Below are 14,267 nucleotides of genomic sequence, written 5' to 3'. Positions count from 1 at the left end.
ATGCCTGCTAAACAGCCTGCTCCAGAGGATAAGGCTTTTCTGGCTCTCAAACATGTCGGGTCCCTCCGCCCCCCCAACTATTCCTGTGTCTGTCCTCCTCGCTGGAAGCTGCGGGGTGGGAGGTCTAAAAATAGCCAATGAATCACAGCAGATAATCCAGTGCAGTGGTTACATAAACAGCGGGCCGGGGCGGCGGGGCCGCGGGTGGGAACGAAAAGTATCTGGGTCAATGTTGTCACACTGAATAGGGTCCCCCGGAGCCGGCCTTCGGAGGCGCGGCGGGGGTGGAGGCCTGGGCCTGCGGGCCGCGAGCAGCTGGGGATCTGCCGGTGGGCGGGAGGGAGCACGAGGCCCCGGGCCGGGCGCGGGCGGAGGCGCGAGTGGGGCGGGCGAGCCCCGTGCTCCCTCCCCATGGCCGGGAGCGGGCCGCGGAGGCGGCGGCGGCGCTGACAGGCTCAGGGCGGGGCGGCCGGGGGCCCGGGGCCCTGGGGAAGATGAGCGCCCTCCTAGAGCAGAAGGAGCAGCAGGAGAGGCTGCGGGAGGCAGCGGCCTTAGGGGACATTCGGGAGGTGCAGAAACTGGTGGAGAGCGGGGTGGATGTGAACTCCCAAAATGAGGTCAACGGCTGGTAAGTGGCGAGCGGGGGAGGCCTAGGGTACAGGGCTGCTAGCTCGGGGCGTGGAGCAGTCAGCCGTGACCCAGGACGCAGGCTAAGGTGAAGCCTGGTACGTACCTCAGGCCTCGCAGGTTGTGCCCTTTCCAGACTAGCCCTACCCCCATTGCCTCGTGCAGTTAGGAGCGCATCCTTCCCAAATACATACCTTCTGTGGTTCACTGCGGCCAGCGCCCTCTGGGACACTGGAGCCCACGCCAGCCCCCGCGCCCCCTGGCTAACTTGGCCCAAATGGTGATGCTAGAGGCTTTGATTCTCAGCGACTCTGCTCTGGATTTCATCAAGCTTGAATTATTTTGCCATGGGCGCTTCTGAAGAACACTTCGTGCAGAGATGAAAGCATAAGCAACCGAGCAAATGCCAATCTTAAAACCAGCACGATTTCTTTAGCCAAGACCAGGAGGAAAGAAACAACTACAAAACCCCCACCACTTGCATAATAATTTTGCCTCTGTTGTTTCAATACCACAGTGATTGGCTGTTGCCTACAGCTGCCTGTTGAGGGGAGACTCATTTGTTTGCCCTGTAGAATGTTTTGTTTTCTTAGTACAATTTCCAATAGAGAAATTCACCCAAGGCTTTAGCTGTCTGCCTGCAGATTTGCCTCCTTCCCAATTAAATCTGGGGTCTGTCTCATGTCTTTGGTTCCAAGTTACTGAGTGTGTGTTTTTTAAAACCCTTTTTGACATTTTACATTTTTTTTATTTAATCCAGGTAATGCTTATCTAGCCTCGTTTACTAGTTTAAAGTGAGTTTTAACCCTCCCACCCCACTCCCCTGTAAATCGAGTCATACATTTTGAAATGGAAAGGGCGCAGGAGATCATTTGAACCCCAGAGAGTGTCTTGCCCTGGTTGCACAATTTTCGGTATGGTAACAGAGTCAGAAATGAGGTTTCCTTATTTCCTAAGAAAGCTACCCGAGTCCTTTCCTTAAAGAAACTAGCTCGGTAGCTGTCCACAGCTAGGAGACAGTGGACACTAATTTCTTGTCTATTTTGAAGCGTTTGCAGGCAAAAACCACTTGTAGTAGTGTTTGCCTTCTCTGGCATCCGAAAGCTGTGAATTTCTATTCTGGCACTGGGGGGCAGTGTTGTACAGAATACTGAGCCTGATCCTGCTGCAGGGTCTGCCTGCCCGCCCTGCTGTGAAGTCTTGGTTGAGTCATTTCGTTTCCCAGTTATTTCAGAAGTGTTGTTAGTGTTTATTGAGATGAGGGATAGTAAGTAGCTGCCATGCACTGAACTTGCTCTATGGCACAAATGTGGTTATAAACACTTGGCTTACCTCAGGACTATCTGGGGACATTGTTATCTTTCTTCATCTTAAAGATAAAGAAACTGAGACCCAAGGAAAATTAAACCATCCAGTTTTCAAAGTGCTCCTAAGTTACTAAATTTGGGATTTAGTAATTCCATGCGAATGTTAGCCTTGACTTGTCTGTTAGAGCTGAAAAGTGAATACAACATCTGATGCCCTCGGCACAGTGCCCACCATATGCTAGATACCCAGTGTATGATGCCAGGTGATTTTGAAGTAACCCGATGAGGCTTCCTATAGATTTAATTCCAACTGCAATCAATCCAGTCCAAGAATGAATTCCTAGATTCCCTTTATCCCACTTTATGCTCTTGGCCTAATGCTTTCAGTTCTTCTCAGCTCGCCCTCTTATATGACCGGACCGCAAAGCTTGGCACTGTCCTTGGTCCCTGTCTTTCTTTCACAAACCATATACTGTCAGCCAGTTCTGCTGCCTCTGTGTTCAGATAGGATCTGGCTACCTCTCACAAGCACCACACTGTGATACAAAGCCAGCACCGTTTGGGATGCAGGATAGTTCCGTAGTCTCCCTCTAACATCCTTACTAGTCTACTTGCTTATACTAAGCCTTGCCCCAACTTGGAACAGTTGGCTCATGACACTCAGAGTCCTCTGATGGCGCCCATATTACTCTGAGAAGAAGCCAATTTGCATTCCTTTCCCTGACCTTTGGGCCTCATCTCTTGAGACCTGCTTCCTTGTTCACTTCTTCCCATTCCCCTGGTCTCCTTGCTTTTCTGGAACAACAGCATACCCTGGGTTCTAGACTTTTGTACTTTGCCTTCCCTCTTGTCTAGAAAGCTTTTCTCCTATACACCCCATGGTTTGCTCTCTGTCCCCATTTGGATCTTAGCTTAGATATTAGCTTTATGCTAAGGCTTTTCCTTGGCTGTCAGTTAAAAATTGTGCAACTCTCTTCCCAACCCTGCCAGTCCCTAATCTCTTACTCTGCTTTATTGTCACACAACTTAATATCCACCTAGCACACTATATAATTTGCTTGCTAATTACCCCAGCTACATTGACTGTAAAATGAGTGAAGAATATTGACAATAGTAGATTTTTCTTTACCTGACCCCACCCCCTTTTTCTTCTTAGACTTGGCCTTGCTGTGTTGCCTGGGCTGGTCTTAACCCTTGTCCTCAAAGTTACCTTCTTCCTACCCTAGTCTACTGAGTAGCTGAGGCTACAGGCAAACCCCATTGTACCCAGCTCCTCAGGGGGATATTTTGAAGATTAAACAAGCACAGCCTTTAGAACAATGTCCAATGTGTAAAGTATTATGGTTGTGTTAGCTATTGTTATTTTCTTATTATTAGGCAACATGCTGGGAGACATATAAAGTTACCCTGAAAAAAGAAACACAAAAAACTAAACAACTCTTTTCAACATGGAAAAGTAGACTGGTAACTGCTTTCAATTCTTGGTTGCTCAGTAACCACAGTTTCAGCAATGATGAATGATACCCAGTTGATGAATGATGCCTAAAGCCTCTGGTCTAAAATACTTCCCAGCCCTAATGGGATATGCTGACTGCAAATATAAAGTTTAAAGAGTTGAAGTTCAAAAATAGAGTTTCCACATCAATTGTCATCCAAGTGTCATGTGTCCCTTTTGGCTTTAGAAATGAGTAGAATGGTTTATGAAGAAGTTGGAAATGTTGTCTGGCTGCAAGGGTTCTGAGTTAGAGCTGCCTATAGTCACCCAACTGTAGTCTGCAAATGATGGTTGCTGGGGTGGCCAGGACATGCTGTGGTCACTTAAGCCCATTTACATGGTGGAACTCTTAACTAGTTGGTTTGTCTCGGAGTCTGGCCCACTCACAGCATATTACTCTTCCACTCTCCAGTAAGAACCTCTGTCCAAAAGGGAGCATATTTTTTTCTCAGCCTGATCCACTTGTTTTTGAGTGCTCACTTAATAGAATTATTCACTTTTCCAGCCTATACCATACAAAGACAGCTACACACAAACACACTCAGAGCCACAGTTTGCTCAGAATCAAGGAAAGTTTGGATCCCCTCAGGGCAAGCCATGTCCATTTTATCCTAGGTTCGCTAATTAAGGGATAAGAAATAAACATGTGGGGCTGGAGATGTACCTCAGCGGTAGGGTGCTTGCCTAACATATGTTGAGGACGTCAGTCTCTGGTTCCACATGCATATGCACACACACACGCGCACACGTGTATACACAGGTGCATACGTACATACACACACACATGTGTATACACAGGTGCATACGTACATACACATCTTTATTGTCAGATAGATACTTCCTTCTGTTTATCCTCTACTGGGGATGTGGCTCAGTGATCAAGCACTTGCCTAGCACGTGAGGTCCTGGGTTGTAGCATCATAAAATAATTTTAAAAGCCTCTTCTCTGTTTTTCCCACATGGGCAGTCATTTTTGTCAAAGAGTATTCTAAGGCACCTGGATGGTGAATGCTAGTGTGACTGTCACTCTGATAGGTTAGTCACTCAGGCTCGCATTCTCTAAGTCACCGACGTAAGGATACATAAGGCAAATCAGCTTCTCCTTGGACTCAAATAAACATGACAGATGGTTGCACTTCCCAGGTCCACGGCCTCTCTTCTGAGCCTCTGCTTTGCTCAGTATCTTATCTGGGTTTGGCTGTTACGCTCTGGAGATGCTTGTCTTGGTTAAATTAGAGAGTTGGTGAACGAGGACATTCTAAGTGTGAGAGGAATGAGGAGTGCATGAGCTCATAATGGGAAGAAAGATTTTCCTTCCATAATATGTACTCTGCTTTGCACCTGAGGATGCCTGTGTTGAGCTGGCATGTTTGAGGGATGATGATTAAATTTCTATACAGTGGTAAAGGAACAGTCCATTGAACTGTACAGTACAGCACCTCTGTGTATACAATATTAAATAGTTTTGCTTAAGTGAGGCTGTTGTGTTTGAAGGGTTTGTTCTTGAACCACTTTGGTTGTTTGTACCCTCTTTTTCGGTGACTCCACAGTAAAAAGTTGTGTGTAGTGTTTCATTTGAGCAGATTCGGGTACGTTTGTAGCCTTCTGGAGAGATTGAGAACAGCTAGCATTTTGAAAAAATGAAGATTTGGAAACCATGTACGTGTGTAGGTGTGGGGAAGGGAGTAAGCAGTTAAGATGGTCGTAGTACCCCTGCTGTAGTAATTAATGGCTGACACGGCAGAGGAGCTGCACACAGGAGATGGGTTTTAGCCTGGCAAAATTGACTCTTTGATTGTCACTTGATGCATGTAAGTTTTCATAGCTTCTAAAATAGAAGAAGTAACATAGAAATGTCTTTTAAAGAGACCAAGATCTATGGATGTTCCTGATATCTGGAAGTGTCATTCTACTCCGTAGCCAATAGTCTCTGGAACCTTGGAAATTGCAGTTCCTGGGATAAATTGATGCTTCCTGTGGACTAGAAATTACAACTATATTTTTACAGTGCTAGGATTGAAACCAGGTAGGCTTTGTGCATTCTAGGCAAGCACGTAGTCATTAACAGCTTCAGACTCAAGAATGAAACTTAAAAAATAAAATTTAAGAATATTAAAATGTTATTACTGGAGATGGGGGTCTCACTATGGAACTCTGTCTGGCCTGGAACTCACTCTGTATATGAGGCTGCCCTTAAATTCATAGACTCCAACTGTTCTTGCCCCTCAAGTGCTAGGATTAAAGGTGTGCACCACCATGCCGGGGTATGTTCATGTTTTGATCATCTACTCTGCGAAGTGAAAAGTCGAGTTGCTAGCCTGGCTTCTCGGCTCTCGCTGAAGTCTAACAAGCTTCTGTGTATGTATTTACTGACGTTTATCATTTGAAAGCTCGAGTCATTTCTTCTCTTTCTCAATCACTCTCTCTTTTCTTTGGGACAGGACCTGTTTGCACTGGGCATGTAAACGCAACCATGGGCAGGTGGTATCCTACCTGTTACAATCGGGAGCTGACAGAGAGATTCTTACAACGAAAGGAGAAATGCCGGTACAATTAACATCAAGGAGAGAAATCAGGAAGATTATGGGAGGTGAGTCTGTTTGGGGACCCTTCAAGATGTGCTGTTATTGGCCACATTGACACTAATCAGATAACTGGTCCTATTTTTTTAAGTTAACTACTATGCCAAAGTTGTGATTGCATTTTTTTCTAGAAGGCCAATATTATACTTTTTTAAAATTTGTAAACGTGACAATAGTAAAAATGATAGTCATAAGCCTAATGAAATATTCTTTCTCTTCTGACCTGAAGAGGCAGTCAGTCAGTCCTGACCAAAATGTGGGCCACAGCTCAGACGACAACACTAGTTTCCACCATGCTCCTTTCTTTAGTAAGTTTTATGTTCTGTATTTTTCTATTTTCAAGTGGAAGAAGCTGATGATGATGAGGAGATCCCCCAGCTGAAGAAGGAGTCGGAACTGCCCTTCGTTCCCAACTATCTGGCCAACCCAGCCTTCCCTTTCATCTACACCCCTGCAGCAGAAGACGCCACCCAGCTGCAGAATGGGGGCCCCTCCCCACCTCCAATGTCTCCCCCTGCAGAGGGCTCACCTCCATTGCTTCCCCCCACAGAGCCCCCTCTGCTAGGAGCCTTCCCTAGGGACCACACCTCTTTGGCATTGGTCCAAAATGGTGATATTTCTGCCCCCTCTGCCATACTTAGAACACCAGAAAGCACAAAACCTGGTCCTGTCTGTCAGCCACCAGTGAGTCAGAACCGCTCCCTGTTCTCTGTCCCATCCAAGCCACCGGTGTCTCTGGAGCCTCAAAATGGGACATATGCAGGACCAGCGCCAGCATTCCAGCCATTTTTCTTCACCGGAGCATTTCCATTTAATATGCAAGGTATGCACACGGCCTCTGCAGCAAGAGAGTGGTGTCTGTTTCTTTATTTAGTTAGGGTATACTTGCAAAATTAGGGACAGTTCCAAGATCTGTCTAAGGGAGGGGACTCTCTTCACTCAAGGTTCAAAAGCTATATACTTTTTTTATTATTCCTTTTCTATCATTCCTAGGAACAAGAATTTTCTCTTATATAACTATAGTACAACTATTAAGTTTAGGAAATGCAACTTTGAGTTCATACTGATCTAAACTGTAATAGCCTATATTTAAATTCTGCCAGTTGTCTTAATAACATATTGTATTTGGTTATTATGCCATTTTATTATTATTAAATCTGAAACATTCTCCATCCCTTTATGCACATACTCCCCCATCCCCCTCTTATTTTGTTCAGACAAGGTTTCTCTGTGTAGCCCTGGCTGTCCTGGAACTTACTTTGTTGACCAGGCTAGCCTTGAACTCAGAGATTTGCCTACCTCTGCCTCTGAAGTGCTGAGATTAATGGTGCACCGCAACCTTCTTTTCTCTCTCTTTTTTTTTTTTTTTTTTTCTATTTTTGGAGCTGGGGACCGAACCCAGGGCCTTGCGCTTGCTAGGCAAGTGCTCTACCACTGAGCTAAATCCCCAACCCTCTCTCTCTTTTAAAAGGAAGATTTATTCAGGTCAGGCCTGGTGGTATGGCATATGCTTTTAATCCCAACACTTGGGAGGCAAAGGCAGGCAGCTCTCTGTGAATTTGAAGCCAGCCAGTGTCCTAGAAGTGAGTTCCAGGACATCCAGGGCTAATACACTGAAAAACCCTGTCTTGAAAAACAAAAACCAAACCAACCCAAACAAACAAACAAACAAAAACAAGTAAAAAACCAAAACCAGAAGAAATAGGGAGAAAAAGAAATTTATTTATGGAGCTTGGCAGAGGACTCTGGTTCCAATATAAATATCCACACTGTAACACACGACTGTCTGTATCTTCAGTTCCAGGAGGTCCAATGCCCTCTTCTGCCCTGTATACACATTATACACATGCATATCTATAGGTATTACACATAAAATAATTTTGAAGAAAGGATTAATTTAAAAAAATTTTTTTTAATGTATAGGAGTATTTTGCCTTTGTGTAAGTATGCCATGTATATGTAATATCAGGCTGAAGAGGGTCAGATCTCCTGGAACTAGAGGTGCAGACAGTTTGATCTACTTGATATGGGTCCTGAGAACCAAATTCTGGTCCTCTGGAAAAACAGCAAGTGTTCTTAAAAGGTGGTCCGCCTCCTAGCCCTGTCTTCCCATCGTTCTTGACCTCTGTAATGAAGGAAGGGTTCAGAGCAGTTGTTTGGTGGAATATGGCTTACTGTCACTCTTTCCTTGTTTATTACTTGGTATTATCCTATAAAAAAGGACTTTTATCCTATAAAAAGGGGGCTGGAGAGATGGTTTAGCAGATAAGAGCACTGGCTGCTCTTTCAGAAGACCTGGGTTCGATTTCCTGAACCCACATGGCAGCTCACAACCTTACGTAATTCCAGTCTGGGGGAATAAAATAAATTAAAAGCAAATAAAGGACGTTTCTTCTCATTTATAGCCGTGTGAACTTAAGGTCCTTTCTTTTTGTCTTTTTTTTTTTTTTTTTCCTTTTGGGCATTTTGCCTGCATGTATCTCAGTATACTGTATGTATGTATGTATGTATGTATGTATGTATGTATGTATGTATGTATGTCTGGTGTCCTCAGAGGCCAGAAGAGGGCATCGGATCTCTGGAATGAGTTATAGACAGTTGTGAGCCACCCTGTGAATTCTGGGAATTGAACCTAGGTCTCCAGGAAGAGCAGCCACTACTCTTCACTGCTGAGCCGTCTCAGCAGCCTGGGCTAGTGATTCATATCAGACTTGGTGTGCTGCACTTTGATACAGTCGTGCTTTTGATATTCAGATTATTCCTGACTTAGCCCGTGGTAACCCCTTTCTGCTGGCTCTGTCCTGTGGGCACATGCCCATTGTTCTAGTGCAACAAGATATTCCTCACTTACAGTGTCATTTCCCCATGCCAGCACGGTAAGCCACCATTTCTCCCGGGAGTTCTGCGTGTTCTGTAGGGTGGAGGGGAGTGTAGAGAATTGGATTTAGAAGCCAGGATGTGGGTACGAGGTGTCCTCATTGTTATAGATGTGACAGTTCTAGACTTAAGTAGAGACTAAGAAAGGAAAAGAAGGCGTGGAGAAGGAACAGGACAGGAGAGAGCGTGCAAGTGTTTGTGTATATATGTCTGTACGTGTATAAATACATCCATTATTCACATGGATATACATACTCACATGTATATTTCTTGTTATGTGCATGTGTTTGTTTTGGGGCAGGATCTTACTGTGTTCTTCCTGCCTGGTCCAAAGCTCACCCTGTAGAATAAGCTAGTATTGAATTCATAGAGGTCTGCCTGCTTCTGCCTCTTAAGTGCTAGGATTAAAGTACACACCACTATGCCTGGCTGTCGGTATCATTTTGGGGACATTGGAAACCACATGTTCATACAGACAGTTCTAATTCCAGTAAAATCCATAGAGTCAAGTGTACTCTTACTTTTCTTTTCACTTATAATTAACTTCCTAGTTTTGAAAACCTAGTCCTGTACCTGCTATTGTTGGTGACCCATGATACTGTGAGAAATTCTTCCTTAAAGAGCAAGACAGAGTTGCCAAATGTATGTAAATAGCTGGCTTGAGTTGCCATGACATGTGGGTTTGGAATATGAGGGCAGATCGCTTTTAACTCTGATCATGAGTAGTAGTAGTGTTATCTTTCCATGGAGGAACTACTCCCTTATTAAGGTGCAGTATTTCAAGTCAGGCTTAGATGCAGCTGTTTGCTGTTGTCCCTTTGCTGTTTTATTTTGATTTGGTAGTTGTTTTTTTGTTTGTTTGTTTGTTTGTTTTGTTTTTGTTGATTTGGGTATGTATCCTAATCTGACCTAGAACTCACTGTGTAGACCAAGCTGGCATGGAAATCTCAGAGATCTGCCTGTTTCTGCCTCCTGACTTGCTAGGATAAGTTGTTTCGTGTTTTGGGACAGTGTCTATGTAGTCCAGGCTATCCTGAAACCTGTGTCCTTCTCTCCACCTCCTGTTGCTAGGATTGTAAGTGGGAGCCCCAATCCACACCCGCCTCCTTCACTCTCTATTTCAAGGAGCACCATATATTTCCTAAGTAACTTTAGATCATGGTGGTTGGATCCTGTCACCTCTTCATGCAGCACATCTTGCCTTTGCTCTTTTCCTACTCATGTGTAATTGGTGCTCAGAGATGAGAGACATCTGTGAGCAGGGCGGCTGCTGCACCTTTTTGCTTGGTGAACCATAGCAGAGAAGACAGTGCAGAGGCCCAGCAGAGCCGCACAAGGCTGTAAACAAACCCAGAGTCTAGTCAGTAGACGAGACTGGGTTTTCTCAGTGAGCGCCACAGACCTTACATTACATGCTCTGTGCTATATTACACTCTCTTTCTCATTTTCTAGAGCTGGTACTCAAGGTGAGGATTCAGAACCCATCTCTTCGTGAAAATGACTTCATTGAAATTGAACTGGATCGACAGGAACTCACCTACCAAGAACTGCTCAGAGTGAGTTGCTGTGAGCTGGGTGTTAATCCAGACCAAGTGGAAAAGATAAGAAAGTTACCCAATACTCTGTTAAGAAAGGTAAGAAAAGTCTGTTCAGTATGAGTGGCTGCTGTTTGTATTTCAAACATAGCTGACTTCTTACTTGTTTATTGAGTCATAGCTTAAGGGGGAGCCAATAGAAAAGGATTAAGGAGAGCCAAGGCCCTGGCTCTGGGTTAAAGCATGTGCTGTTATGTGCAAGGCTCTGAGCTCCAGCTCCGACCTAACTGTAATCCATAAGTTTTCTTTCCCTTCATCTGAGTCCACAGAGAAGCCCTAGTTTACTCATTTATGTATGTATTTATTTTGAGACAAGGTCTTGATGTGTAGCCCTAGCTTGCTTGGTATTAGTTGTGTGTCCCAGGCCAGCCTTGGAGTTATGGTAGTCCTCCTGCCTCTGCTTCTTGCCTGCTGGGATTAAAGGTGTGAACTATCATACTCTAATACACTGGCTGGCACTTTTGAAGGTTGGAAGAGAGCAGGATGGTACATGGGCCTGTTTCAGTTGTGCCCATGGTGACCTGTGAGGCTTGCCTTATGCCATATGATGATATGTGGCCCACCTGGCGTCTTTGTGATGCTCCAGCCAGCTATGGGCTCTCTCCAGCATCAAGCTCCTGGTTCCTGGGTTCTGTTCCAGGGCCCCACATGGTGGAAAGAAAGAACCAATTCCCACAGGTTGCCGTCTGACCTCCACATGTGAATTATGACTCAAACGTGTATACACAAACAAATATAATAAAAGAGTTGACTAAATGAAAAGAAAATTTTAATTCATTGCCCCATTTTGTTTTAGGACAAAGATGTTGCACGACTCCAGGACTTCCAGGAGCTGGAACTGGTTCTCACAATAAGTGAGAATAATTTTCTGTTTAGAAACCCTGCATCCTCACTGACTGAGAGGCCTTGCTTCAACCGGAGAGCTTCAAAACTGACATACTAATGCAGCAGGGACAATACTCTATCACTGAGTATTGTGACAGTAGGTGTCACCTCTGGGCCAAAGGACAAGCCATTGATCCCAAAGCCTCGGATGCCCGCCAGGGCCCCCGGTGCCACTGCGCAGTGTTCATTAACATCCTGCCTGGGCAGGCGGGAACCCCGACCCCCAGCAGCGGTGCTGCTCTTCCAAGCCTCTTGGTGCACAATAACCCTATTGCTGAATCTCCGAGCAGCTGGAAAATCGTCTTGAGAGGCAGCAGCCCAAGGTACGAGAGCCAGTGTTTTACGTGCGGAATCTAGAGAGTTGTCGAAGCAGAAACTGAGAGTGTGGACCTATTTCTAGCCACTCCTGTTGACAGTGCGCCTGAAGGGCCGGGCGCGTTTCTCTTGGTGTTGCATGCTCATGACACTCAAGAAATTTTGAACTGACTAGGGAGGAAGACTGGGGAAAGAAAGCAAGCACAGGTACTGGACAAAGGGATTCCGGTGCGACCTGTGGCTGTGAGGTCTCATATAGCATATTTATAAACGTTACTCAGGTTTAAAGTATTTAAAAATATAGTTACCTAATTGTAAATAGGCTGTTAACCAAAAGAGCTTCCCCTCCCCCAGTTTTCTTTTATGACCACTCATGACTACGGCTGTTTCACAGTCATCTTCACATCTCCCCTCCACAGTCACTAGAGGGCTCTCTAATGCTTTCTAAAGGGGCCACCACCTTGCTCTGAGGCCGCTCCTGTCACCCCTGTTTAATTGCGCCATCCAAGAAGAGCACAAACTGCTGGTCCGTCCATCACTCTCACCCCCCAGGACCGAAGAGCAACTTTTGAGCCTGGATTTGTTGCTGTTTTAAAGGTTATTGTGGGAAACCGAACTAAAGGAGTTAGCATCTTTATTTTTGTATCAAAGATAAAGGTTATTTTGGAAATTATTAGGGTTTTTACATAACTCTGAAGTCTGTTGCTTTTGTAAACAAATCGTTCAATCTTAGGAATTCCCCGTTACCTCCACAGTCAGTTGTGAGGACCTGATTAGACTCCGGAGCGTGGGGTACGAATCTTCTCCAAGAGTCATTCAAGAGTCTTCCCCTCCTTGGCATCATTAAGGTTGACAAGCCTCTGTTTGCTTAACTTTAGAAAGGACCTGGCCCACATAGAGGAGCAGGAGCGCAGGGCTGGAGTAGGGTTGACCAGGATCCCTGCTGTCTTAAGCTTTTTCCCCATAGTGCCTATAGTTTCCAAAGAAACTTAACTTCCTGGGTATTAATTTTATTAGAACACTGCAGTTGACTGGAAACATGCAGATGCACTGGAAGAGAGCATTGTGCTGAGGTAATGGCCTCCCACTGCCGCCTGAGTGCCGAAATGAGCTTGAGTGTTCTTCAAAGCCAGTGTCGTGGGGTCACTGTGGAGTGACTGCATGGTACCCGCCCCTGGCACAGCTGGTGACCCCCCGTAGAGCGTCTACATAGCAGAGTGGCCGTTGCTCATCACCCTTTCCCCCAAGTGCTTTACTGAAGACACCTCCCTTGCGTTTCAACCAAACAGAAACTACTTTACTTAGTGTACTAACCTTTTTTCCTCTAATTTGCTTTGAAAAACTTTAGTAATTCAGTTAACTGTGATTCTATCTTGGAAGAAATAAACTCAGTATTAATTCATGTCTAAATTCCTGGGGTTCAGACTCCTTCAGCCACCCTAGTTGATTAGAGATTCTGAGAAGCAGTGGGATTTGGCTGGGAGGTGGGCGACAGAAGAGCAATCGAGCACTTCAGAGTGACCAAAGGTCATGTCCCCCATGGCTCTGCCCAGTGTCCTGTCCTTTGCCACAGTCCTCTGGGGTCAGTGTCTCTGGCAGTGGGATGAAACTGCATGGTTGCTCTTAGGGGAGTTCCGAGTCTTAATCTATGCATTCAGAGAAATATTTTTATATGCTTTGTGTAATTGATAACGAGGGATTTTCTTTTAAACTTTGTTAACTGAATGCACCTCTCCTCCACTGCATATTTAAAGCATGTGTTCACCCATGTAAACATTCATAGAAGACATTTCCTCCTGTGTTGTTGACTCTTTAAACATAACAGGAATTATTAAAATTAAACATTAACTGACCAAGCCCATTTTCTCTCATTTTGCCCTTGTAAACAGCACTGTATTCTAATCATAGAGCGTTCAAATTGCTGTAAAGTGCCATGGGGCTGGCACTGTGGAGGAAAGGGGACCAGCTCCCCAGCTGAGTGTCTGCCACCCCGTGCTGCTGCAGCAGCAGCACTCATGCCCTGTTGTGAGTGTCACTGTCTCACCCTGTCGGTAGGTCTGGAGATGGATTCTGTGTGACACCTTCCCTCCCAGTTGACAGCGGTCACTTGGTTTCCCTGGAGTCGCTGAGCCAGCTACATAGAGGTCATCCCCTATTAACCACAGTTTTTGATTATCCTATTTACTTGACACAACTGAGCCTTCAGCACCTGTCATGCTCTCAGTGAGCTCAGAAGCAAACTTCCAAGAGGAAGCACGGCCTCACACCCTCAGATCTTTAGCTGGGAAGGATGCTGAATGAATCTCCTGTTTGCTTTAGGGCCTCCTAGCACCTCACAAAGCAGACGTCATGCCAAATTGGCCTAATAAATCAGAGAGCACAGCAGAGAGACCTTTTCTTAGCACCGAGGAGAGGCAGAATAATTTGGACATTTGTGCTTTCGTACTTGCTCTATGAGAAGGATGGAAGCCGCCTTCCATACACTCATAAACATCCTAGGCAGAAATAGCCCTGCCAACAAAAAGCGATTAACCTTTAACAAATGGTCCTGCGGCATAGGCCAACCCCGGGCATATAGAAAAGC

At 45.3% G+C, this 14,267-nt stretch overlaps 1 protein-coding gene across 1 annotated transcript; it reads left to right on the top strand.

The window, feature by feature from the left end:
• The first annotated feature begins 259 nt into the window (after window positions 1–259).
• Ankrd40 (ankyrin repeat domain 40) lies at window positions 260–13,539 on the top strand. The gene is made up of 5 exons (XM_032914015.1): window positions 260–628; window positions 5,871–6,019; window positions 6,355–6,834; window positions 10,341–10,522; window positions 11,280–13,539. The coding sequence occupies exons 1-5, from the start codon at window positions 495–497 to the stop codon at window positions 11,424–11,426; spliced, it is 1,092 nt and encodes a 363-aa protein (XP_032769906.1). The 5' UTR covers window positions 260–494; the 3' UTR covers window positions 11,427–13,539.
• The last annotated feature ends 728 nt before the right edge of the window (window positions 13,540–14,267 follow it).

Source organism: Rattus rattus, chromosome 9 (assembly GCF_011064425.1).
Source record: "Rattus rattus isolate New Zealand chromosome 9, Rrattus_CSIRO_v1, whole genome shotgun sequence".
NCBI classification, from domain to species: domain Eukaryota; kingdom Metazoa; phylum Chordata; class Mammalia; order Rodentia; family Muridae; genus Rattus; species Rattus rattus.
Note: the sequence above shows the minus strand (reverse complement) of the source record. Positions and strands in the feature narration are given on the sequence as shown.